Source organism: Rhea pennata, chromosome 17 (genome assembly GCF_028389875.1).
Source record: "Rhea pennata isolate bPtePen1 chromosome 17, bPtePen1.pri, whole genome shotgun sequence".
In the NCBI taxonomy this organism is placed as follows: domain Eukaryota; kingdom Metazoa; phylum Chordata; class Aves; order Rheiformes; family Rheidae; genus Rhea; species Rhea pennata.
The window spans coordinates 12,110,382-12,135,462 of NC_084679.1; the positions used below are offsets into that span (position 1 = coordinate 12,110,382).

A 25,081-nucleotide genomic window follows, 5' to 3' on the forward strand; every position below is an offset into this window, starting at 1 on the left:
CCCCAGCCCCCGCGGGCGGGCGGGGTGGGGGCCGGCCTGCTGGCTCTGGCTGCTCTTGCATTGGCGGATGCGGCGAGGGAGGGGGGCAGGAAGCGGGGGGGCAGGGGGAGCCCGAGTGGCTGGAGGGGGGGTCTCTATGAATAGGGTGGGGGGCTCCGGAGCCGGAGAAGAGCGGAAAGTTTGCGGCGCCGGCGGCGCGGGTGCAGCGGAGCGGGCGGGGCCCGGAGCGGAGCCGGCGGCGGCGGCGCCTGGTCGGGGAGCAGCGGCCGGGGGGCCCCCGCTGGATTTTTGTAGGGGGGGTGGTATCGCCCCCTCCTTCTCCTCCCCCCAGGGGTGAAAGTGCAAGAGGAAGTGCAGCCGCTGCCATCTTTCCTCCGCTCCAAACACACAGGGACGGACGGAGCCGGCAGCCCGGAGCCGCAGCCGCCGGAGCCCCCTCCCTGCCGGCTCGCTGCAGCCGCGCCGCGCACGCCCCTTCCCGCGGCGGCCTCCGCGGCCGCAGCGCCTCGTGGCGGCCGGGCGCGGGCGGCGCTCGCGCGGCGGCGGCGGCGGCGGCCCCGCGCGGCGCGCGCCCCTCCGCCGCCCGAGCCTTTTGTCTCGCCCCCCCCGCCATCCCCTCGCGCTGTGCAGGGAGCGCAGCGCGCGCCGCCGCCGTCGGGCCCGGACAGGGGCGGGGAGCAGGAGGCGGCGCGCGCCGCCGGCGGCCTGAGAGCGCGCGCCCCCTGCGGGCGCCAGCGGGGCGGCGCAGCCCCATGGAGCGGGTGAGCGAGGCCGCCGCCTGCGGCCCCTCGGCGGGCTGCTACACGTACCAGGTGAGCCGGCACAGCGCCGACATGCTGCACAGCCTCAACCAGCAGCGAAAGAACGGCGGCCGCTTCTGCGACGTGCTGCTGCGCGTCGGCGACGAGAGCTTCCCGGCGCACCGCGCGGTGCTGGCCGCCTGCAGCGAGTACTTCGAGTCGGTGTTCAGCGCGCAGCTGGGCGACGGGGCCGGCAGCGGCGCAGAGGCGAGCGGCGCGGAGGCGGCCGGCGGAGCAGCGGCGGCGGCGGGCGGTGGTGCCGCCGGCGGCGGGCGGGAGCTGGAGATGCACACCATCAGCTCCAAGGTGTTCGGGGACATCCTGGACTTCGCCTACACGTCACGCATCGTGGTGCGGCTGGAGAGCTTCCCGGAGCTCATGACAGCCGCCAAGTTCCTGCTGATGCGCTCCGTGATCGACATCTGCCAGGAGGTCATCAAGCAGTCCAACGTGCAGATCCTTGTGCCACCTGCGCGCCCCGACATCATGCTCTTCCGCCCAGGGGCCGCTGACCTCGGCTTCCCGCTTGACATGACCAACGGCGCCAGCTTGGCGCCCAACGGCAACGGCATCGCTGGCATGCCCGAAGATGAGGCCACGCGGGCTGCGCTCTCCGCCGCACAGTCTTCCCTGCCTGTTCTGCAGGGGGTGGACCGCTTGCCCATGGTGGCAGGACCACTGTCCCCACCGCTGCTGGCCTCACCCTTCCAGAATGTCACTGCTAATGCCCCTGCTTTAAGCACCAAGAGGGGCAGAGGACGTCCCCGTAAAGCCAATCTCTTGGACTCCATGATGTTTGGTGCCCCAGGGGGCCTGCGAGAAGCAGGTATCCTGCCTTGTGGCCTCTGTGGAAAAGTGTTTACGGATGCTAATCGTCTTCGTCAGCATGAAGCTCAGCACGGGGTGACAAGCTTACAGCTGGGCTACATAGACATCCCACCTCCAAGACTGGGTGAAAATGGAGTCCCTGGTCAGGATGACCCTGATGCACCCCGAAAAAGAAGCAGGACAAGAAAACAGGTGGCCTGTGAGATCTGTGGCAAGATTTTTCGGGACGTGTACCACCTGAATCGACACAAGCTGTCACACTCTGGCGAGAAGCCGTACTCTTGTCCGGTGTGTGGGTTACGGTTCAAGCGGAAAGACAGGATGTCCTATCATGTTCGATCTCACGATGGCTCTGTGGGAAAACCCTACATCTGCCAGAGCTGTGGAAAAGGCTTCTCCAGGTAAGAGGGAACTTATGAGAATCATAGACCTCAACAAAGACCTGGGAAGTTAGCTGTCTCATCCCTTGGGAAACAAGAACAATCTGTACTTAGGATAGGTTGACTGTTCCAGTTTAAAATGTCTTGAGAAATGAGACTTTCATCGTTTCCATTGGGAGGCTATTTCAAGAGACTGCTCTTGAAAGGATTTAAAAGTAATTAAGACGAGGAACTGGGAGTCACTTGGCTTCTGGGTAACATTCCCAGCTTTGTCCCAGACTTAGTATATGTGTATCCTTGGGCAAATCAGTTAGTCTCTCCCTCAAATGACTCTTCTGTCAAATGGGTATTGAAATAATTACCTTCCTCACGTAAGTGTCTTGAGACTTCTGATTTGTAAGTAGTTTGAAGGTGCTGTTGAAGTGCAAAATATTAACACATCTCAAGATTATTATTTTTCTAGTATCCATTTTAAATTTTCTTTTTCTTAACTTCCCTTCGTTTCTCTTAGTTCGTAATGTTTTTTATCACCCAAATGTGAAGGAAGAGGTGAGATTTCAAAGGCTGCAGCATCAAGTATCTTTTAATACATGATCTTTGTGTCCTTTGGGTTTACATCCTTCTGAAGGGGATCCTGTTTCTACCCTGCAACATACGTAAGATCTGTGCATTTAATGTTGCTGATTTTTTTTGTTGTCACTTTTTTGTTTGTGGGAGTTAATAAGTAGAGTTGTTTGATACATGTAGCTGTGTTAGTGGTATCTGACAGTCTGAGTTAATGTGAAACTTTTTTTAGAAGTTCGATGCTTTCTTTGAGGCTAGAAGTAATGTCGGGGGGATGCGAACACTCCATGTTACTTCTATAGCTGAATTTGATTTGCTCTAACAGGAGGGAAAGAATTAAAATAAATACGAGCTGAAAATCTGCTAGCAGTTAAAATTATCCCAACTACATAAGCTTCAGAGTTGTACATCTACTAGCTCTCTTTTTGTCAGAGAGACCTTTTGTTACCCAAACAAATTTTAAACTTAGATTTTTCCTTTAAAAAATATTATCACTAATTAGTGAATGCATTTTTCTAAGAACTGCAGATCTGGGGATGGAAGGTCATAAACTGGAAATTAATCTGTGTACTAGAAGTAAAAGTATTTTTCTTATTAAAGCGTACCTGACACCATCTGCCAATTTTTATTTTATTTAGTCACACTTAAAGATTTCTGCTGTTGCTGTGTGATAGATTTCTATGAGCAAGGGAAAGTGAAAGGCGTTGAGTACCGTTTTTCTCAATGAGTTAACGTGAACAGGCGCTAACGGTGTTAGTAAACAACGGAACCATCTACACATCTTTGTAAAATCGAACTAGAGAGTCTTTCTTAAATTTCAGTACTCGATCATAGGTGTTGCACAGAAATGAGCAAAAGAAAAGTTGGGAGTATGGTGTCTAATTTTAGTATCCTTTACTTCACTCAGAAGCAGCACAGCACGTGAGGTTGCTAGGTACTTCTACCTAGAAGGACCCCCAACCAGTCTTTCCGGTTACACAGCTCCAGCCCACTTGCTGGAGCATCAGGTTTAACAGCCAGACTGCAAAGTCTATTTTCTGTCCGCAGTGCGTGAATTCCATCCCACGTCCTCTCATTGGCGCAGCTGGAAAGTTGGGGGAGGAGAGGGTGGAGAACTTGTTTCCAAGCAGTTTTGGCCTCATACAATGAAAAGCTTTCTTCCCACTAGGAGAAACTCCCACCAGGAAAATCTGCAGCTATTCAGTCCTCTCTTCGAAGTAGGCTTTACTGATTGTGAAGAATGGTCTAACTTTTTTTTTATTTTTTCCAGTAATAATTTGCTCTTCCATTGCACCTTCTACTTGGGACCTTCAGAGCACTTTATTTGTATTAATGCAGTCTCCCAACCAAGCTGTGAGTTTGAACAGTATTATTTTCACCTTGCTGACGGAAAATGGGTCACAGCAATAGTCTTTAGAGTCAGTCTTTTTTCACAGAGGTGCTTAAAGTTGGATTCTTATATCCATGTTTGGGACATAAACCCCAAGGGACCAATTTTCAAATATTCAGCAACTGTAAATCAAAGTGCCATGACTGTTTAGATCTAAGCAGATTTTGGAAGGAGACGTGCAAGTTTGAAAACTGTAGTTTGCATTTCCTGTTTTCTCTGATCACTGAGTCCTAATTTCATCCTGAGAAAATGCTACTTCTTAGCAAGTAGGAGAGAGTATTTATCAAAGTAGAGCCCCAGTTGATGATCTGGTTCTTGAGAAGTTTAAATTTATTGCTGAATTTGCAATATATCCACCACAGGGAACTTCTCTTTTTGGTTAAAATAGTAAATTCTTGTTTTAGTATTTGTTTTAAGTGTGTATAATTGTATTTTTTTTTAAGGCCAGACCACTTGAATGGACACATCAAACAGGTGCATACCTCAGAGAGACCTCACAAGTGTCAGGTAGGAGTTGGCCGGGTGTTAGATTGATGTTTGTGTAATCTCCTTTTTTTTTTTTTTTTTTTTTTTTTTTTTTTTAAGACATTGGATTTATAAGTGTGAAGAGAATTAATAAGTATCAGTAAAAAGACCATGAATGTGTGAACTGGGATAAATGTTTGTAAATAAGTGTACAACAGTGACAGCTGCTTTACATCCCTCCCACTCCCCTGGCCCCTGTGTCATCTGATGTTTTGGTCCTTCTGCCTCCCTCCTCTTCTGCCAGATGTTCGTCCTTGCTACTCTATCCCATTCTGCACCCTGGATCTCATACCCTGCCACTTTGACCCTGGGCTTTGAGTCAATGTCACAAATTATACCCCTTTTTTCCTTTGGTATTGCAGTGGTAACCAGCAGGAGGCTCCGGTGCTGACTTCGTGTCTTTTTTTTTTTTTTTTTTTTTTTTTTTTTTTTTTTTTTTAGAATAATTTCAAATAAAATTGATAATTTATCATCACTTGCCAGGATGCTCTTTTTTTTTAATCACATAGCCTTCAGAACATTGCACTGAGCAAAATTGGAAGCTTTTTTTTTATCCCGGTGAGAATACAGAAAGCACCACCATGGTATCCTTTGTAATACAATGTCATAATACTGCATATAGTTTTTTTACAGTTAATAAATTGTTCATCAGGATTTGGAGCAACAAATCAAGAAAGGTCTTCTGTAATTCATTTGTAGAGGGGTTTAAGAGGTACTTGGAAGTATTAATTAAAACAAGTTGAGAATCGGCTTCCATTTTCACGTGCTGTCTTCACGTTGTTGTAGGATAAACTTCTAAAAAAATTGTTCAGCTAACAGTCTCCATGCTTGGTCTCTGAAGGAAGATTTTGTATTTTTTTCTTTTGTTTATTTTAAGAAAGTTGGAGCAAGATACCTTCCATTTTCTTTGAAGACAGTGAAGGTTGGAGATATTTTTTTGTTTTAAAATTTCTAAGCACGTTTCATGAACCTAGTCCATCCTGCTTGACTGCTGCCTCCTAATTTTTTTTTTTTTTTTTTTTTTTTTTTTATGTCTCTTGACACACCTTTGCTATATTTCCTCCAAACAGTGAGAGTTTTGGAATGTTTTTGCAACAAGTAATAGAGTGAACAAGTTTTCAGACATACTGAGCCACCTATAGGTTTCTGTTGACTTCAGTCGTATTTATGGAACCTCAGTACTTTTGAAAATCAGGCCATTGAGCCTTCACATTGATTCATCAGCTTAACCCATCTAAAGTCTTAGGTTGATTTAAGCTTCCTAAGATGATTTAATGCTATAAATTCATTTAAATTGGAAAATTCCACTCACAGTGACCACCTCACAATTTGGGGATAACAAGGGGCCTAAGTCAATGAACTGAACGTGACTGAAGAATTTTAAGAATTTTGCCCATAAGCATGTATTTGTGTGCAGGTACAAAAATGAATATTTAGGACCCCGTATTGTCTTTTGCCAGTTGATACCTGTTACATTTTTAAAAGATTTTTTTTAATTGTTTTAAGAATCTTAAATATATGTGCTGTCTAAGCATGAATCAGAGGATGCGCTCAGAATTAATAAGTCAGGGAAAATGGAAATCGTATAGCCCAGCTCAACACTGTCTCCTTGCATGCATGTATTTTGTGATAGTATTTTCTAATAACAGTTTTTCACATTTTGTGTTTGTTGTTTAAAGTGTTGTAATATTATAGGCACTGTTCATTTTAGAGCTATAGTCTGTAGGTTGTAAGTGTGAGGGCAGAATTGAGGTTGCCTTTTCAGGTTTGATTTGTTCTTCATTTTTGACTGCTTAACCTTGCAAGGTTAACTTTTCATTCATTTCAAACAAGATGTAGAAAATCTGTTTAAAAACCTGCTGCATGTCTTTGCAAAAACTCCTTGACAATATCCTGTCAGATTTAGAAAGTCGTCTTAAATATACACAGATGTATATATGGTACAAACCACAGAAAGAATGCTTTCACACTGAAAATTTGTTTCTAATCTGAAAGCTGAATTGATAAAAATCTCCTTCTGATTATCTTATAACCAGTAACACTTCTGTTCCTTGACATTTTTCTAGACACAGGATTTGGCCACTAGGGAGGAAAATAGCTTATATTGGCATGTTGTTTCCCCACTTTCTGTTCTGTTTTATTGATTTCATTTGGAAATTTAGGTCCCCATGAGAATAGATTGAGCAGCATTGAGATTCAATATTTTGAATCTGTTGAATTCCTGTTGAAAATGCCTGTTATTGTCAGACTATGTTTACTACAAAAGAGAAGGACTCTTTCTGTAAACAGAAAAGCTTTCCAGAATCCTGTATCCCAGTGGCGTTCTTGGAAGTGACACTATATAATAATTTAAACAACGTCCACTAGCCATTTACCTGGGCCCTTCAGGCATCTTTGCAAACCAGTGTGTTTTTTCTGTTGATGTGGCATCATAGTACATTTTGGATTATCAAAACAAAAGCGAGATGGTATTGGCACAACTTTAGGACAGATAAAATGAAACGGTGAGAAGCAGGGTAACTTTAAGTTAAACATAATTGTAACAGCTACAGTTTGCAGTGCTCAGCATGTCAACCTGCACTCATCCCCCTAAAGTAACAGTTGGGCATCACACATATTTTCAAAACTATCCTAAGATTCAGCACCTGTAGCACTGGGTGCTAGACAAAGACCTGACTCCAACTTTTTCGTTACTCTTAAAACAGACTCAGAATGGGGAAGGAAGGCCTCCAACAGAGCCAGGGCATCTGAGAAATCGTTCCAAGAAGTTGCTTTGGTGTCCAGACAAGACACCAAATGGAACTCTGGATACTTTTCTCCTGGATTATTGTACTAGTGATATTTGAGTTTTAAAAATCTGGCAGCTGAGTTCTTGATGTAGGAGAAGTGGTAAGTCAGTTTGCTAGCTATAATGGGATAGTTCAGCTTGTTGACTTGTCATGGGAAGGGGTGAGGCTGGGTACTGGCTTTTGAGTGTGAATGATGTGAATGTTAGACTGCAGTTTGGGAGGAAACAGTAATCTGAAAACCTGTGGATGGAAAAGGGAAGGGGGAGAAAACGGAAGTTTGTTCATGCTCAGAGGCAAGAGGCAGATTGTTCATCTGGCAATTTAAATAAATAATAATAATAAAAAAGATGCAGGTTAAATTACAAAAAGACTTTTGAAAAATAAAAAATATTTAAAACTATTTAAATTAACCTAAAATTGGCATCCAAAGTCCAGTGCTTTTCCCATTGATTTCAATGCAGAATGAGTTTCTTCCTGTCCTAATTTCTCTTACTTCCTGCCTATTAGCAGGAAAATGGCAGCCACCATGGAATAAGCTCAGAGACATCCACAACCATAGAAAAGTTGAAACTTCAAGAGGTATTTCTTAAACAATGTTTTTTTAAAACTTTATATATATTCTTTTTTATCTATTTATATACCTGTGCAATGTTTGATAGGAAAGCACTGGAGTTTTCTTCTATTATTAACAATTAATGATAAATACTTAGCACTCATTTAGCACTTATCTTATATAAAATAAAACTTTTTACCTTTTTTACTTTTTTTTACTCTATACCTTTTACAAATATTAACTATTTGAATATTAACTTTGGGGTTTTCTTTAAACCTAGTTCTGTCTCCCATTGTTATCATTCAGCTGAACTGGTTCTTGCTTTCTCCACTGGACTTTTTTTTTAAGCTTCTTTGCAGATATACTTAACTATATAGTTTATCCAAAGGTGAACTTTGCAAAACTCAGCAACAAGACTGAGAAATCAAACACAGAAATGATTGTATTGCCTTTCCCTAAGCTTTCCACTTGTTCGGGTTCAATATGGGACAGATCTGTTTTTACTTCTGGCATCCCTGTGTTTATGCGGTTTGTCTCTGGTCTACTTCATAAGCTGATGCATTTCCAGTGCTTTTTTTATGGACACTTACTGAGGCTCAATATTAGAATTATAAATAATGGACCTTTTGGCTGTCATCCTTGATTGTCTAGTAATACGCTTTTAGCTGATACCCAATGGGTTGACTAGTATCAGTCTTGGACTCCTGACTTAAATGAGTCTTTACTTCTAAAAACATTTTAATAAATGAAAGCTGCACCTGTTTTGCTCAGCGCTGTGTCCTGAGATTTTGACTGAAGAGAAATCTTTCGTGTTCAAGGGTACGCTACTTTACCACTAGCGATTTATGAATCTTTGCCTGGTGAGCTTAGTTCAACTCTGTGTATCACAGAAATCCAGGTTATTATAGTGTTGTCTTCTTAAATATATTAAATCCTGATCCTATGAGGTGCTAAGTCTTCTGCCTGCTGCAGAGTAGCCTCAGTTCTCTGGGAGTTTACTATACTTAAGCATCTCATAAGATTGAACAAGTACAGTCTGCAGCCTGTTGAAATCGATAGATACTTTCCAGCTGCCTTTTTTTTTCTTTGATTAAGCTCTTGATTAATTAAGTTGCATAAAATTATATGGGTTATTCTCTTCTGTAATGACAATTGAATTTACCTTTTTGTAATTTTAGTAGTTGTTACTTTCCAAGTCTATTCTATAGTGAAACGGGTGTCTTGTTTAATTACACATTGATCTTCAAAAAGAATATATCTAGTTCCCATGTAACTTAATATTCTCGTATTATCTCTTAGGGGACTGTGGTTACACATCTTGAACTGCATTTTCCTATGTAAAGGCTACTCCACTGTAAATCAGATGCTGTAGACTCTTGAATGTCACTGTTGCCCACTTGGTGTGGTCATTCTAACATATGTTGCTTTTGCTTTTTTTCCTGCACTTGTGAGCAATGGTTTCAAACTATACCTTTAACTTACTTAATGTGTTGCTGATGAGGTATTACTTTTATTCACACGTTAAAGATACGGCAAGCCTTTCAGAATTGGCAGGCCAGTTTAGCAGGCCGTGTACATGGTCAGAATACCTGCCAATTGCTATGATTACAGTAATGGGAGGGAACCCTCCCTCATCTACCATGTGACTTTCCTCCAGGGGGTGGGCAAAATTATCTTATGCCAAATCAAACTTGTTTCATGATAGTAAGTGGAATACGATACCTTGATTGGGGTAAGTTATAAAAAGATTGCAGTGTCATGTAGTTATTTTGATATCTGCTCCCTTCTGAGGCTTTGCTTCTACACTTAACTTTTGTCTGCCCTGTCACTGTGGATACCAGGATGGCTGTTTTGTAGTGTCTTTTGTCATCTTCTCATCCCAGCCAGTTCGCTGATGCTTCATTTATATGTTGTAGTAGTCCGAAGGGGAGATCCAGTGTAATGAAGTCAGACTGATCAAATCAAAGAGTAAAATTTAGGAAGGTGACAGAGAGGACGTTTTGAGCTGTTTAAAGTGATTTTAATGTCTCAGTGAAATGGCAGGATGCTTACAATAACTAGAGTGGTTTGTGCTATTTCTGTTATTAAATATTACTTAAAGTTTTCATAGCTTCATCCTCAGTGAGAAACTAAGGCTTTACAAATCTGTCTTGATTTAAATTTTACTGACTGTAATATGTTAGAGCTGTTTGCTTGCTTTCTTAATTCTTTTGAGTGGTAACATCACATCTTGTATAGTATATTGGTGATGTGAATTTTCTATTTGTGGGGAAATGACTTGTGCCTCATGTCATTTGTGTAATTGCCCAGGATCTGAGATATTTACTCTTAAAAATACTAAGTAGATTCAACAATATCAGTGTTTTTAGCAGAGTTGATAAGTCACATGGTTCTCATTGTACCTGCAGACTTGTAATGCCTCCTTTGCCACTCGTGACCGACTGCGCTCACACCTAGCATGTCATGAAGACAAAGTTCCATGCCAGGTGTGCGGGAAGTACTTGCGGGCAGCATATATGGCAGATCATTTGAAGAAACATAGTGAAGGACCAAGCAATTTCTGCACTATCTGTAACCGAGGTAATGAAGAAACTGTTACTTTATTTCAGTGGGCTGGGGCAACATTTGAGGGCAGCTGTAAGGCTACCTGATTCTGCCTGCAACAGGAGGAGGTTGTACTGTATGTGTACATGTTCTTTTGCTGTTTCCTTATTGAATACTTAGTTTGAAACTGATAGAGTCATAGGTCTGGCCTTTTTACATGGCTAACAGAACCTGAATAAATTCAGTTTAAATGTGAAGCAAATTATTTTTAGACGGTTTGAAGAATTTTCCTTGTCAAACTGTAAGATCTTTATAAAATAACCACTTTGTGTTGCCACCATACACCTTTTTTCCAATACCTTGTTGGAACTGAGTCCTGCATTCAGTTTCAGAGAAGAATCTTTCAAATACACACCAAGTTGAAACTGATAACTGTACATGAAAGAGCTACGTGATGTTATCAGTCTTGTTTAACCTCCTGGTGCAGTAGTAGAGTCAAGCTGCTCCTTCCTCTTTACCCCAAAAATGGCTTTGTACTAACTTACATTTCTAGAACTAATCTTGTAAAGAAGAGCATGAGTAACAATTTTATTTATATAAATACAGTTTTGGAAGCTTTTCTGTCTGAAGGCTGTACTCTCCAATTGAAGAAAGAGTTGTAGATTTAGGCATTGTGGGATGTAAAGCAAGCTGGATAAATTTCAAAAACAAAAAAAGTCATTTTGTCTTACCAATATCTTTTATTTATTTATTCTGAATGATGAATATACAACTTCAGAGTATACTGTTGTCTCACACAGACGTACTGGAGTACCTAATGACTGTAGGAGGAGGTTGCTGTTGTGTTTTGGGATCTGATTCTTGTTTTTTCTGATGAGCTAGTTTGTGATAACAGGCATTCACTTCTCTAATTGAAGAGAGGTGCAATCTTTTGAGAGAGTGTAGATGTTCTGTATTTAATATGAAGACTGTACAGGAATGGAACTTTTGGATGACTAGGAGATGATGAGTAACTTGAGGCATTAAATTGTAAAGGAGACGTTTTCCAGTGGTTGAACCATTTGTTAGGTCTTGAAAGTGGTATTAACAGTTCTTGTGGAGATGACATCTGGGTTGAAAATCTTAAGATTCTTAAATTCCAGGTAGATACAAAATGAAACATGGCCACTTTTCAGGTAAAGGTCCATCTTCTGAAAAGCTGCTTAAACTTACCAAATTCTTTTTGCAGTAACAAGACAGGGCTTCGATCTTGGATAGGGTCTTCTGTCCTGCTTTCCTTCGGTTGAACATGGTTCTGAACAAGAACTCACTGGTTGAGGGGAATTGTTATGTTCCCAGGGTTTGTAAGCCTGAGTTTCACCTTGAATACCACTGGATGTCACTGCAGCTCTTCAGAAATTCAGCCAGCATGACAAAGACTGGTTTGGCATTCAAACAATGAAATGATTAGGAGGGTTATTCACGTTTTACAGATTGAAACGTACACTGGAAATGTGAATAAAATGTACACTCCTATGTGGAAGGATAGGGAACCGGTTGTACAGCAAAGTATAAGCAGCACCCTACTTTCCTCCTGTAGCTTGTGTATTTCATATGTGTTGTCAGTGACAATTTAGTCTGCTGCTGTGATTTTCAGTTCACATCAGTAACAAACAATAATTAATCTGTTAAATTGTTAAATATTTACCTTTTGTTAACATTCAAGGGAAAAAGAAGTTACAAACTGGATTTGTGAAACAATTGTGTTATGTATTCAATATTATATCCTGTGAATTCTGATTACAGCTTTATGATCTATGGTGTCAGGATTTATAATTGTGTTCTAAAATCAAAAGGTAATGTTTATTGTTCTAAAAATCTTTTAAATTGTAGGGTATGGAGATATGCATCATGCTGGAAAATTTCTGAATTAAAACCTCTCTTTAATAGGGAGTGAGATGACTGCCCACTGTGACCGTGCGGTGGTTATGGTGCTCGTGCTGTAGAATTTTGTTTTATTTTCCCCTCAGCTAATGTGCTGGTGTATTTTTGAATGGAAACTTAATTGATGTTGGATACAGTAATTGTCAAGGAAGAAGACAAAGATTTTTAAAAACTCTTACAGAGAGAAGTTTGGATGCTGACAGGAAAAAAAGCTCAGGACTCTGAAATGGATGAAAAGGTGGCTCTTACACAGCTAGACATATCCTAATGTTAAAGTCAGAATGGGAAGTACAGGCTTAGCATCCATCACTTATCTCATCAGACTGTGGAATTTAATAAAGTGTATCTTGCTCTCTTAAAGGTTTAATGGATTTAGTAGATAGGGAAATCAGTACCTTGACTGAAAGCAATAGCCACTGGTTTACTACAAAAGACGTGTTCCCATTTGCTGATCTTATTTATTAACTTACTTATTTTAGGAATGGCTACATAATCTCCAAGAATTACCATCTATAAGTTGATTGTTTTTTTCCAGGTTAGGATCTTTCTGCTTAGAGTAATTATGTAAGCAATCACGTATTTCAGTTAGGGAAGCCATGCAGCGTTGTTTTCTGGAAAGAGGTATTAAAAAAAAAAAAAACATACAGTGTACTAAGTAGTTAGATTTCTGAGTTTTTGTAGTTAGGAAAACACTTTTCACAAAATGTATCTCAAGATTTGTATCTGTGCCCAGTGAGAAAGACTACTAAGTTATAGGGCAGCCATCCTGCCCTCCTATGTTAGTAGTTCTTTTATTTTATGACATGACACAGATAGACATTTCCCCCTCAAAAAAAGAAAAAAGTTTTTTAGATTATTTTGAAAGTTCTTCAGTTCTTGTTAATGTTGATTCGTTCAAATGAATGTTATTTTTAAGAATTCAACAAATGTGTGCTCATGAAATCTAAGCATCATTTTAAGACAAATTCTCTTCAATCTGTTTATATTAAAAAGACCTGTTACTGCTTAGTCATTGCATATTCTTCTCTTACCATTCTTAGTAATTTGATTAGTGTGTGTATGTGTTGGGGTTCTTTTTTGTATCCAAAGAAATTAAAAGGAGATTAGTCACTTAAGTCTAGAGCTGGTACTTTTGTAGTGAGGTGTAGCAGTTAATAAGAGATGTCCATTTCTGTACATATGCATTGTCTGTTTCACAGAAACCAAGTAAGTTAGCATAAGAGTAAATTTTCCTATGACACATTAGATGGAACATTTTTTACTATAAGATGATTTCTTTCATTTTTCATGTTGGATGAAGGGTCGATTAAAGCTAGAAGCATACTCCAGGTGTTCTAGATAAACCCAAAGTAGAATTTTTGAAACAGGAGCAGCCTGCAATTATTTCTATGGCCTGTCTCCTTATAGGTGGTATCTGAGAGATCAGGAAATAGATCTCATTTATAGGAATCAGGCCATTTCCTTTTTAGCATGTTTTTGATGTTGGTTCCTCTTGTTTGAAGAAATATTTAATCTGCAAAGCTGTGAGATACGTATGGATAGAGCAATAAATACATTCCTCCTTTAAAAAATGAAAAATACTCCCACTTTATCCTTTGCATTAGCCTGATTTTGTTTTTGAAGAATTTAACAAGTAGAGGATTACTGTTTAGGAATCACCTTCATTTCTTCCTAGGGCAGGCATTCATAATTAAGGCCTGGTAATATAAGCCATCGTTAGTGTCTCAGAAAAAAATTAGGATGAAACTTAAAAAAATCTCACTTTAACCAGTTTCCTGTGAAGCAGTTTGCATTCTTACTGGTTTGATGGAAGTTGATGACTCACACTTTCATCAGTCAAGCGCATAAAAGGGGGCTAACACATTTTGCATGCAATTTTCATTATATGTAGCAATGTAGTCTGCAAATAAAATTGCAGAGGTCTGAAAATACAGCATATTGCAGAGATTCTGACTCTAGATTTTCTTGTGTCAGTTGTAGTATAGGACAACACTAAATATCTGTATGTATGTAGTCCTCTCTTACGGCAGTTGGCTGTGAGATTTTGATGCATTGGTATATGAAGAGGCTTATCTCTTCATGCATGTAGTCATTGGACACCGGTATGAAATAAGGGAAGTACCTTATAGTTGGAAGTATCACTGTTTTAGCCGTACATTGTTTCCTTCTCTCTACCAGTCAAATTTTGTTTTTTTTTTTTTCTAGCTGTAGTGAATTTTAGTAGATAGAGAAATACGTTTTCTGGTGGAATTCTATGTCTGAAGGTAGATCTTGCATCATTTCAGAGGAGAATATCCTTATCTGAATTCCACAGATGACTTGGCCTAGATGATTTGGCTCCCTTGTATTTTGTGAGTTGTTTCTGTTGGTTTGTTTAATTATGGTTTTCTTGTTGGATCTATTTTCTGTACTTTTATCGTCAACTCAGAGGTCTGCAGTAGCTGTTATTTCATTCTTACACTGAATATACTGAATTTCATTCAGTAGCTTTGTTCATTCTCAGCAGCTTGCCATTTTCCCATCTGGCAGATTGTTGTGGAGTTCTGTCTTGTCTTGTAAGTGCTGTATATGCAATTCTTAACTTCTGCAATTTGTAATAACTTCTGAAGACTCTTTGACCACAGGTTCTAAGAAGAATCTTTTCAGAGGGAAATTCAGTAGGTTAGGCACAGGGAATTCTAGTGTGACAGTACATTCATTATTATGTTCAGCGCCTGAATATAATGGCTGCTTTCAAAAAATTTACCCCAGAAAGGTGTGCCAGTATTGATTTTTCTCGCTTTCTAATAAATTGTTTCATATCACCAAATTTAAAAGCAGTTATATCACTATAAAAATGGCTTTGCAGTAGTATATCTATTCATTTTTGAAGTGAAGTATTGGCATGAAAGTTGTCTTGCAAGGGCTTCTGGACATGCTGTATTAGTTTAAAAAACAGTACAAATCTGTGGAGACCTTGCTCACATTAGTAACAAAGATTTAAGTCTTGTTTTTTCTCTATTCAGAAAGGGAACCTGAAGCTCTGTCTGTGATAGTGGAACTTGTAGTGTGTTCTGAGTTCTTAAAGGAAAATCTAACATGAAAATACCGTAATATTCTGTTCAGAATTTAAAAATTAAGGTGGTTGTTAATAGGCTTGCCTGTGTAGAAATTCTTCAGAATTTTGCCTCTTCGTGCCTTGTGTATAGCCCAAATGGTTCTAGTACTAATTGCAAAATTTTTTAAAATCTGACTTTAAAAACATTCTAAAATATATTTGAGAGGATTTATTGCATAATAGGAAAAGATCATAGTTGTGAGACTTAAATATATTTATATATATAAAATAAGATTAAAAAAGCACGTACTCAAATGTCAAAAACTATTGTGTTTCTAAATCAGTGGTTTACAATACATGTTTTTAATTTCCATGTTTTAGGTTTACAAGTCAGAGCTAATAGATGTTTTGAGATTTTCATCAAGAAAAAATAATTTTTCCAAAGTTGTGTTGACTGCAGACAATCTGAGGTTTTTAAAACTCAGAGTGAACTGAATGAAGGAAATATTATTTCTCAAAATTTTCTATAGAATAAAATTATATACTTTAAAAAAAACGATAGTTTTAACTTTCTGCCTTCCAGGAGTCATTCATTATAAATGCTAGAAACCTAAGGGTAAGCACACTAAGTGCTAAAAGGGGATGTTATTGAATGGCATTCCTTCAAAACTTAACAGCTTGAAAGAAACCATTTTAAACTACCTCTCAAAAGTACATCAAAAAGTGAAGTCATTTTTTATTAAGATAAATGAAGCCCGCACAAACTGGTGAAGAGACATAGGTGCCCTTTGTGTTGTGTCTCTTCTGCCTTTTTTCCTGAACATTTCATGTGATCTACTAGTTTTTTTAACATAGGATCTCTTTCTCAAGGAGGCTGTTACTCTTTCATCATGACTTCCAAAAAGCAAATGAAATGAAGTCTAATGAAGGGTATGCATTGGATTTATTGCCTGATTATTATGTCTAGGGATCTTACTTGAGCATGTTATAGGTAACAAGAAATTAAGCTAGTATAATGGCAACTTTGTAATAGGGAGTAGGAGCAAGAGAAAGATAAGAACAGGCAAGGCAGATGTGTGTCTTTGCTGGTGGCAGGATCTCATCTCCTTTTATCTTGTTTAGGTTTCTCCTCTGCCTCCTACTTAAAGGTCCATGTTAAAACCCACCACGGTGTTCCCCTTCCCCAGGTCTCCAGGCACCAGGAGCCCATCACGAATGGGGGAGCAGCGTTCCACTGCGTCAGGACCTATGGCATCAAAGGCAAGAGACTCCCTGCTCTGCACCTTGCTGCTCTGTGCAGAACTTTGTGTTGTGGGATGTTGGGCTGGGCACGAGGAAGGGGAGGGAGGAAGGACAGGGAAAATACTAGGAAGCAGTTTAAGGAGATGCAGAGAAATCATGTAGGATCATGTATGTAGGATGTAATGTCTATGCTTGGATACCAGGTTTGACAAGTCTGGGGGAGTGAGGTGGGCAGATGAGGGTACTTGAATTCTTGGTAGTTTCTTTCATTTTAGTGATGGAAAAGGCCATGTTAGTTCATCTTGACCATCTTCTTAGGAGCAATCAGGACTTGAATTTTACCTGAGGGATGCAGATCTTTGATAGTGACATAGACCAATATACTTGTCTTGCGTCAAACCGTGTTTCTGGTTTCTGGTGAAGAAAGGGGAGCCACAGACTGCAGTTCCTAAAGGTTCTTGATGGTGAAAGCAATATCCGTCCTCAGACTGATGAGGAACCATGCAACTATCTAGTTAAGCTTCTACTTTTTAATGCTGTTGTTGTGGAGAAGTAGAAGATGAAAATAGTGCTATTATTTTTTTTGTTTTTAACCTGCCATTACTTCCTGCAAAAACAAATATAAAAATTACTTTTGTAAGAATAACTAAAGAGTATTTAATGTCTGAGTATGTAAAATTCTGTGTTATTCTATGTAGATAGCTTGCTTTTTGCTTCTTGGTTCTGAACTATCAGTATGCCAGGTGAAGCTGAAACAGCAGAAAATTCTTTGAAACCATGTTTGTCCCAGAAAGTTATGGCTGCTCTTGCCAGGGAGAATGTAGTAGTCTGGATTAAACAAAGTCTGTGTTCTGCCTTATGCCAATGGAATGCTGCAGCTCGGGGGGGAGGGAGTGTTTGGTTTTTTTTTTTTTTTTTTTTTTTTTTTTTTTTTTTTTTTTTCCTATTGAAGTCCTCACAGAGTTACTATACAAGCCCATTGGTTCTGGATGGTGTGCTGATTTAACAAGAGATTTACTCTAGTTCAGTGGTGTATTGATTTCATGCGTAACCTGTTTGGTTCGTAATGCTGAGTCCAGAGCAAATCTATCCTTTGGATGGTGCCAAGTGCTGCTTTGGTCTTTTAGAGGTAGCAGTTGATACAGCTTATTTGTATTCAAAGATTTGTTTAGGGAGTACGTCTGAGTTTCCCACGCTCATTCATCTGTGCTAGGCAAAAAGTGTGGACAAACTTTCTTGGCATAATGTCAGAGAAGAATGGGGAACACTCCAAACACACCAGTGGCTTTGCCAGGATATGTATCCAAATGACTTAAAGTAGTATCTCTAAACTCCTTCCTACTTCATGCTACGATGTTTAAGGGTGGAACAATTTTAAGTTATGAAGTCTGCATCTTAACAGCTTTGTACTTAACTTGTAAAAAGGAGCCCCACCAAATTAAATACAATTGCACCTCTGAGATTGCTGTAGGTCCCTACTGCTTTGCTCAGATGTTAATAGATGAAGTATTTCCATCTTTCTTCACAGCTTGTCATAGCCTGTTTTAATTTATTAAATTTCTAGGCTCTTCCTGGAAGTATTAGCTAAATTTCAGAAGTATGGGAAGTGATTTCTGTAGTTAAAAACTCATTATCAGGTCTACATTTTTATGATGCCTGAAGTATAAACTTCATAAGACACCTTTTGGGATTAAAAGTAGTATTATATAAACCCGAGGCATATCATGGATGTGCTCGCTATCATTATAAATCCTTGATTAAAAATCTGAATGTGCTGTGATAGCAACCATATTGTTTGTAAAGAAAACTGTGGTCAAGGACTTTAGAATGCAGGAGATTGCAATGCTAAGTGTATTTTGTTCTTTCATGACGGGCATTAATGAATCAGGTGGTAACTGACATGACCTATTTGAATGCTTGTTAAATAAATGTTTTGGGCAGGTGAGGTTCTGAAAATTTCTTTCTCTTCTTTTCTTTTCCCATAGAAGGCCAGAAATGTTCACATTCGGACCCGATTGAGAGTTCTGATTCGTATGGAGACCTCTCTGACACCAGTGACCTCAAGACTCCTGAGAAACAGAGCACCAATGGGTCCTTCTCCTGTGACATGGCAGTCAGCAAAAACAAAATGGAGACAGAGGGAGAGAAGAAGTACCCTTGCCCTGAATGTGGCAGCTTTTTCAGATCAAAGTCTTATCTGAACAAACATATACAGAAAGTTCACGTCAGGGCTCTTGGTGGCCCATTGGGGGACCTTGGTCCTGCTCTAGGATCCCCCTTTTCACCCCAACAGAACATGTCTCTCCTGGAGTCATTTGGGTTTCAGATCGTCCAGTCAGCATTTGCATCATCCTTAGTGGATCCGGAGGTCGACCAGCAACCAATGGGGCCAGAAGGGAAATGAGATCAGTTTGACCTTAACAAAGCAAAGCAGCAGTCTGGCTATAATGATAAGATGCTGTGAATGAAAGAGAAAATAATGAAATTTGGTTCTATAGCTGAGATTTTTTTATTCATTTTAGCTTCCCTTTTTGTCTCATGCCCCACCCTACCTTTAAACCATCACTGATGAGAGGGAGAAAAGGCTTCTTAACTGATGAATTACAAAAGATCGTGACCTTGAATAGGAGACATGTTCTAAAACATCAAATAGAGCTTTAGAGGCTTCTGCCAGTGTTCCATCATGATCTTCTAGAATAAACAAAAGTTGCCAGCACTGATCTGAGAATTAGAGACAGTCCTAGTGACTCAGGCACCTGGGGAACTACAGTTTATGCTTTTGTTCTCTCTCTATTCCCCACCTTCCCTAACCCACCCCAGAAAAACACAGTAAGTTTTAAAACCAGAGCCATTTTTGACTGAATATAACATTAAAGAAAAGCCCCATAGCACCTAGCAGGTTACAATGCAGTTGTCCTTTTATAAACTGAAAGACTTTAAGAAGGTGAGAGAATTCAAACCCCTTCTGCAATTTGTGAGGCTGTGAGTGCTGCAGCAGGACTGAACTGCTGAGGAAAAATCACCATTCAGAACAGGTTGTTTTTTGTTACTTTTAACCATTAAACTTGCTGTCAGGTTTTTAATTCTCTATTATTATTATTATTATTATTTTAGGACCTGTTGTAGTGAATTGCTACTGAAAAGCCGGTCTAAGGCGATATACAGAGCACTCTTAAAGCAGCAGTCACATTAGGGTTAGTATTAATTTTTTTAGATGTATCATAATTAATAACTTGGCTAGTTGATTGTTTTAAGTCTATGAAAGAAATAGTTTTATGCAAAAAAAAAGAAAAAAAGTAAGGAAGAAAAAAATACCATTGCAGTCTGCTTGACTGGTGCTCATTTTTCATGTGGGGACCTAGAGTATAAACATGATCAGCTATTGGGTAAACTCTATGTACCACTGACTTGTTTAGTGTGAATAAACCCGGGGGTTCACAGAGTGATTTTGGTTTAATTGGATTGGACTCTATTAAAGAAGTTAGTATGTTACTTTATATCCCCTCGTTTTGTCTGGTTTTTGAGCAATTTAGCCACCTGTCAAAAAGGTGTGCAAATGAGAACCAGTAAGTAGGACATTAGTCCCTTTCTTGACTGTACTGTACTCTCAGTGACCTGGACTTTTGGGCTTCAGTACTGCTGTCCTGATTGGCCTTTAGTCAGGTTTGCAAAAGCCAGTCTTACTCCTTTCTTTTGCAAAGAAGGGTTTCTACTGTAAGAGATTGGAACTGCAAGCAGCAGATCTCTGAAAAAGAACTGATTACAAAATACAAAGAATCTGATCTCGAGGCTATTGGAGATTCCATTTCATCTGAAAATACCACTTGTGCAGAAATAGTGTCCCTTTTTGGCCCTCCCTTTTCTCCCAGTGTAACTTGTCAAAGTCTTTATGTACCAAACCCAGGTATAAATGTTGTATAATAATTGAACACAGGGTTAGGAGTTAGGAATACTCTGAGTTATAATTATGGTTCTGCTGTTGATGCTCAAGGTCACATAGGACAGCTCACTGAATTTATTCCTTAATTCCCTATCTCCAAAATTAAGAGTTTTCTCTGCATCACCAGATTGTTGTAAGGGTTAACCAGCAAAAGTTTAAGCAGTGATTTGGTTATGTAGGCTGCTATATATCTGCTGAATATTGCTAGAAGGGCCCAGATGAAGAGCAGAGTCCCACACCAAACTTCCATTCTATGAAACAATAGCTGTCTCCATCATTAATACAGTGCTGGATCAGAATAGACTACTACAAGCCAGGACCTACATCCTCTATAGGATGTACGTCTCTTTAAAAGGCAAACATTGCCACAAGATGCTGTTGTGGCAGTCTGCATTGCCCAGTTGTTCCTAATCCAAATCCTGCAACTAGTGCATAGCTTAATTAAGACATTGGGGGATACATGTGATACTTTCTTTTTTGCTTGTTCTTGAGTATTTTAAATCAAGGATGAATAATCAATGGCTTTCTCTTTATAGCACCAGCACTTTCTAAATTGAGAGCATGTTGCTGTGGACTTGACATTTTGCTATTAATCTGGCTTAGGAGACTGAAGGACATGCTCTTCTCCATTCATCTTCCCCCAGAATCCCTGGAGTAGGTATGACGCTCTTTTTAAAAGGGGGTTAAAAAAACACACAAAACTTCAAACTAAAGCTTCATGGAGTTGCTGTTGCTGCACTGATAAGCTTAGTGGACAAGCAGAAACAGAACATTTCAGAAGGGTAACAAGCATTTTAAAATACCTTACTAATCTAGACTATGACCAGACAACCCTGTAAGCTGCCAAGTCTTGCATCTGATAGGAGCAAGTCAAGATATAGCAGGCTTCCCAGTCAGCAAAACAGTTCATCGGGATCAGCAAATGCAACTGCAGCTACACTGACTTACTGATAACTCATGTTTAAGATGCCAGAAGTAAGCCAACAGGAAAATGTCTGCTGAATTCAAGCTGTATCCTGAGAAGAGTTTCAGAAGAGTTTTGTGTTGCCTATCTGGAAATTGCTGTATAATTGAACCTAGGATGGGAGGAGAAAGGAGTTTTAAGTAAAAAGGATATAGGAAGTTTCTGTCTCTAGTGTTCCTATATGCACTTGAAGAAAGTGCATTAGTCATAAAATTAAATTCCAAGTACCAAGTCTGGAAAAAAGGGCACTTTCATCCTAGTTTTAGCTCCACTGACATCAGTGTTACTAGCAAGATGAATTTTGGCAATGTGTATGGGAATTAATTTTGAATGCTACAGAATTTGACCTGATGAAGCAAAAGCCTTGAGCTAAAAAAGAAACCTTCTGAAACACTAGCCATGCATTTTGCCTGTCAAAGAAAATGCTTACTAAGTTGGCATGAACAAATGGAATGTAAGCTGTTTACCTCTCAGTCTAGTGGACAGGGAAACAAATAGACAGTAATTTAACAATACTGAAATGGCAGTTCTGGATCATCTGGTATAAATGGGAGAGATTTGCACCAACACAGTGAGCAGTGCAGACTAATACCAACAATGTAGGAAAACAAATATTTAGCAGTTGTGTGTTTTGAGAGCTCTTGGCTTCTTTGGGGGCACATTATTCATTTTTTGATAGGAATTTAATCAACATACAGATTCTTTATGTTCTCTACTTTGGGAAATGTCTGCTTCTCATAGAGCAGAAGACAGGTCCAGACAGAAAACTTGGCCTCAAGTTCAGAATTCAAAGGGACATACTTAACATGCCCTGAGCTGCAATCTCACTCAGCTTTGTTTCTGTTGTGTTTTTCGGTGGCATATTGGTATATAGGTGATGATTCTTTTTTGGGGACAGCTCATCTTTCCTTATATTCTTTGATGAGATTGCAATCCAGTGTTTGAGTCAGTACACTACTCTGCCAAGAAGTGAACTTCAGATCATACAGATTTTGCTAACCAAAACAGTAGTACTTCTTTGTATTACAGAGATACTTAAACCCTTCAGCTGAGGCTCAGACCCTTGTGTATGAGATGCAATGAAAACATACAAGAAAGTTCCTATCTTGAACAATTTATGATCTTAAAATAAAGACAGGACAAGAAAGAAATAGTTACTCTCATTTTATGGATTAATGAGTGAAACACAGGAGTAACTTTAAAACACTTGCATACATGCTTAAATGTGGTATTGAATTTAGGTGCTCAGACTTACCAAGGTTTCTCTTGTTGCCTAATTTTATCTATACATGCTGCAGTAAGTGTCATTTGTATTTGCCATGGGCTAGACGTGTGCAGACAGACTACTGGTGTGGCTCATCTGATGCACAGTAATGTGATAGAGTGTGAGTTCTCAGTCTTAAGTGATTTGCCTATGACTAGGTCAAAATTGATTGCAGAACCAGAAATTGAACCCAGATTTTCCTTCTCTCAATCCAGTGCCTTAACCATAGTAGAACAAAATATTACGTGTTTGAGGGATTGTTTTGTTTGTTTTTTAAAGCCTAGAACTATAAGATGGTGTGGAGTTGGTCTTTATACCAATCTTTGGAATAATTGCAAATGCCCAGTCACAGTTTTAGACTTGGTTCGAATGCCGGTGATTTAGGGAATAATTTCCCAAGCATTCCCTAAAATTATTGTTCCTCTCTCGACTGCTATCAGCCGTAAGGAATGACTTGAATAGAAGAACTGTGTAACTGAATGTCTATCTAACTCAACTAATTGAATTAATAGTATGAAAGCTAACCTAGATTTTGTAGGCTCTGTTGTAACATTAGTGTCTTGTTTTTTAACTAAATCTTTGTTCCTAGAAATCAATATCTGAACTTATGTGTTGAGTCTGGAGTGGGGTACCACTTTCAGCTTTAATTTTTTTAAGGTGCTTGCTTGAGGAAGTAGATGCCAAAGTAAATTTCAAAGGAACTCCAGGCTTCAGTGTTGGAGGAATGAATAGAGAGCGAGAGCTCTGGGCTTCATGAGAGATAAATGGAAAAAGTAAAAACCAGCTACTAAATTTTTATATAACGGGAACAGGAAATGCTTTTCTTTCACTCTCAAATATAGTAGAATATTTTCAATTGTTTAGGATGACAGAAACTCTGAGAGCAAGTGCCAAACAAAACGTGGAATGTGTTGGCTTTTTCAGCGTTATGAATATATCTTAGCAGCATTATGAATATTTTAACATAAATTAAGCCAGCTTTGCACCATTCATCTTTTGCCTGGGCACAGTACCTGAGTTTTAATTGAATAGAATATAAACTCACATTGAATCTGTGAGCTTGGCTCTCATTTCCATCGCAAGAGAAAGAACAAATCAGCAAAGAGGGGAAAAAATAGTAGGACTTAAAAGGAAAAACAGATTTGGGAAGAATCCCATGTCAAGGAAAAACAGATTTGGGAAGAATCACATGTCTCCTGAGACTCCCACCTTTTATCTGGAACATCCTTTTCAAAACAAGATCCTTCTGCTGTTGTGAATGAGCCTTTGGGTAGAGATTTGACCTTCAGCCAACCTGCTACTCCATGTCCCTTTAAGAAGGCAACATGTTCTGGAGCACTGAGCTCCTGGACTGTACGCCTGAGGCCACGCTTTACTGTTAGAGTCAGCAGCAACAACACTGTCTTAATGTATTCATGCCCGCTCCCCTGTCACCCTCTCTCTCTGCACAGATTGCTTTGCTAGTGCGTGTACCTACTCAGATGTATACAGCTCTGCAAACAACTGTGCTAACTATGAACCAGACCAGAGAACTATTTGTCTTTAAACAGAATCCTTTAAAAAGTAGTTATGTGACATAAGTGCAAAGTGGTGCAGAACGGGAGCTGGAGCCCTGGCTGTAAAGGGTTATGGGGATGGCTGAAACTGTTAAAGCTTTACATTGGAAAACCACAGTTGTTTGCCTTGTGGTAGGGGATATTGACTGCCTATTTGTAAAGAATTAACACTTTGTGTCATCTCTGTCCTCTTCCTGTCTTTTGTTCCTGTCTATAAAGTGAAATAATGATAACCCTTGGGTAGGAATGTTTCAAGATGTGAATGGCATGCCAAATGGTGCTGTGCAATTGTGCTGCTGAACTCTGCTATAGACGTTTGCCCCCCTTGACTTTAGGCATGATACAAAGTTAAACATTTGGCCACATTTTTTCCTAAAAGATGAAATATTTAAATTAATTTAAAGACTGCCTGCCCTTATTGATCTGCTCTCAGGGTTTATGTGAATGAAGCTTTTCCTGGTTGGCCTCTCTACTTGCACTGCAGCTTTGCAGACCTGGAAGTGCTCTGGGCTGAGATGTGCTGAAGAAAGGAGGTAATTGGTGTCTCAGTGATGTTCCAGTGACTCCCTCCCAGCTCCTGGGTTCCATGTGGACCATGGGGTCACTTCATAAAGCCACTGGCTGCCATATGTGCTCTTGAGTTTCCTGCAGTCACATAGCGAGTTTGGGTAAGTGCTTTTTTTTTTAATAGATTAGTGTCTCATTGTTGCTAATAGATTTCTGGCTGCTGTGTCTATAAACTGGTGCCTTCTCCAGGCAGTTTTTACATGCCCTCTGCAAAG

General features: G+C 39.9%; 1 protein-coding gene across 4 annotated transcripts; it reads left to right on the forward strand.

Annotated features, from left to right (window-relative positions):
• The first annotated feature begins 752 nt into the window (after positions 1-752).
• PATZ1 (POZ/BTB and AT hook containing zinc finger 1) lies at positions 753-19,072 on the forward strand. Of its 4 annotated transcripts, XM_062590017.1 has the most exons (6): positions 753-2,029; positions 4,406-4,469; positions 7,784-7,855; positions 10,238-10,409; positions 16,456-16,593; positions 18,561-19,072. In XM_062590017.1, the coding sequence occupies exons 1-6, from the start codon at positions 753-755 to the stop codon at positions 18,977-18,979; spliced, it is 2,142 nt and encodes a 713-aa protein (XP_062446001.1). In that variant the 3' UTR covers positions 18,980-19,072. The 4 variants fall into 4 exon arrangements, with proteins under 4 accessions (XP_062446001.1, XP_062445998.1, XP_062446000.1 ...); XM_062590014.1 differs by lacking the exon at positions 7,784-7,855; XM_062590016.1 differs by lacking the exon at positions 7,784-7,855 and having other exon boundaries at positions 16,521-16,593; positions 18,561-18,678.
• The last annotated feature ends 6,009 nt before the right edge of the window (positions 19,073-25,081 follow it).

Coding starts and splice junctions, on each gene's coding strand:
- PATZ1 (XM_062590017.1), top strand. CDS start 753: ATGGAGCGGGTGAGCGAGGCCGCCGCCTGCGGCCCCTCGGCGGGCTGC. Junction 2,030..4,405: donor TGTGGAAAAGGCTTCTCCAG/GTAAGAGGGAAC, acceptor TTTTTTTTTAAG/GCCAGACCACTTGAATGGAC. Junction 4,470..7,783: donor AGAGACCTCACAAGTGTCAG/GTAGGAGTTGGC, acceptor CCTGCCTATTAG/CAGGAAAATGGCAGCCACCA.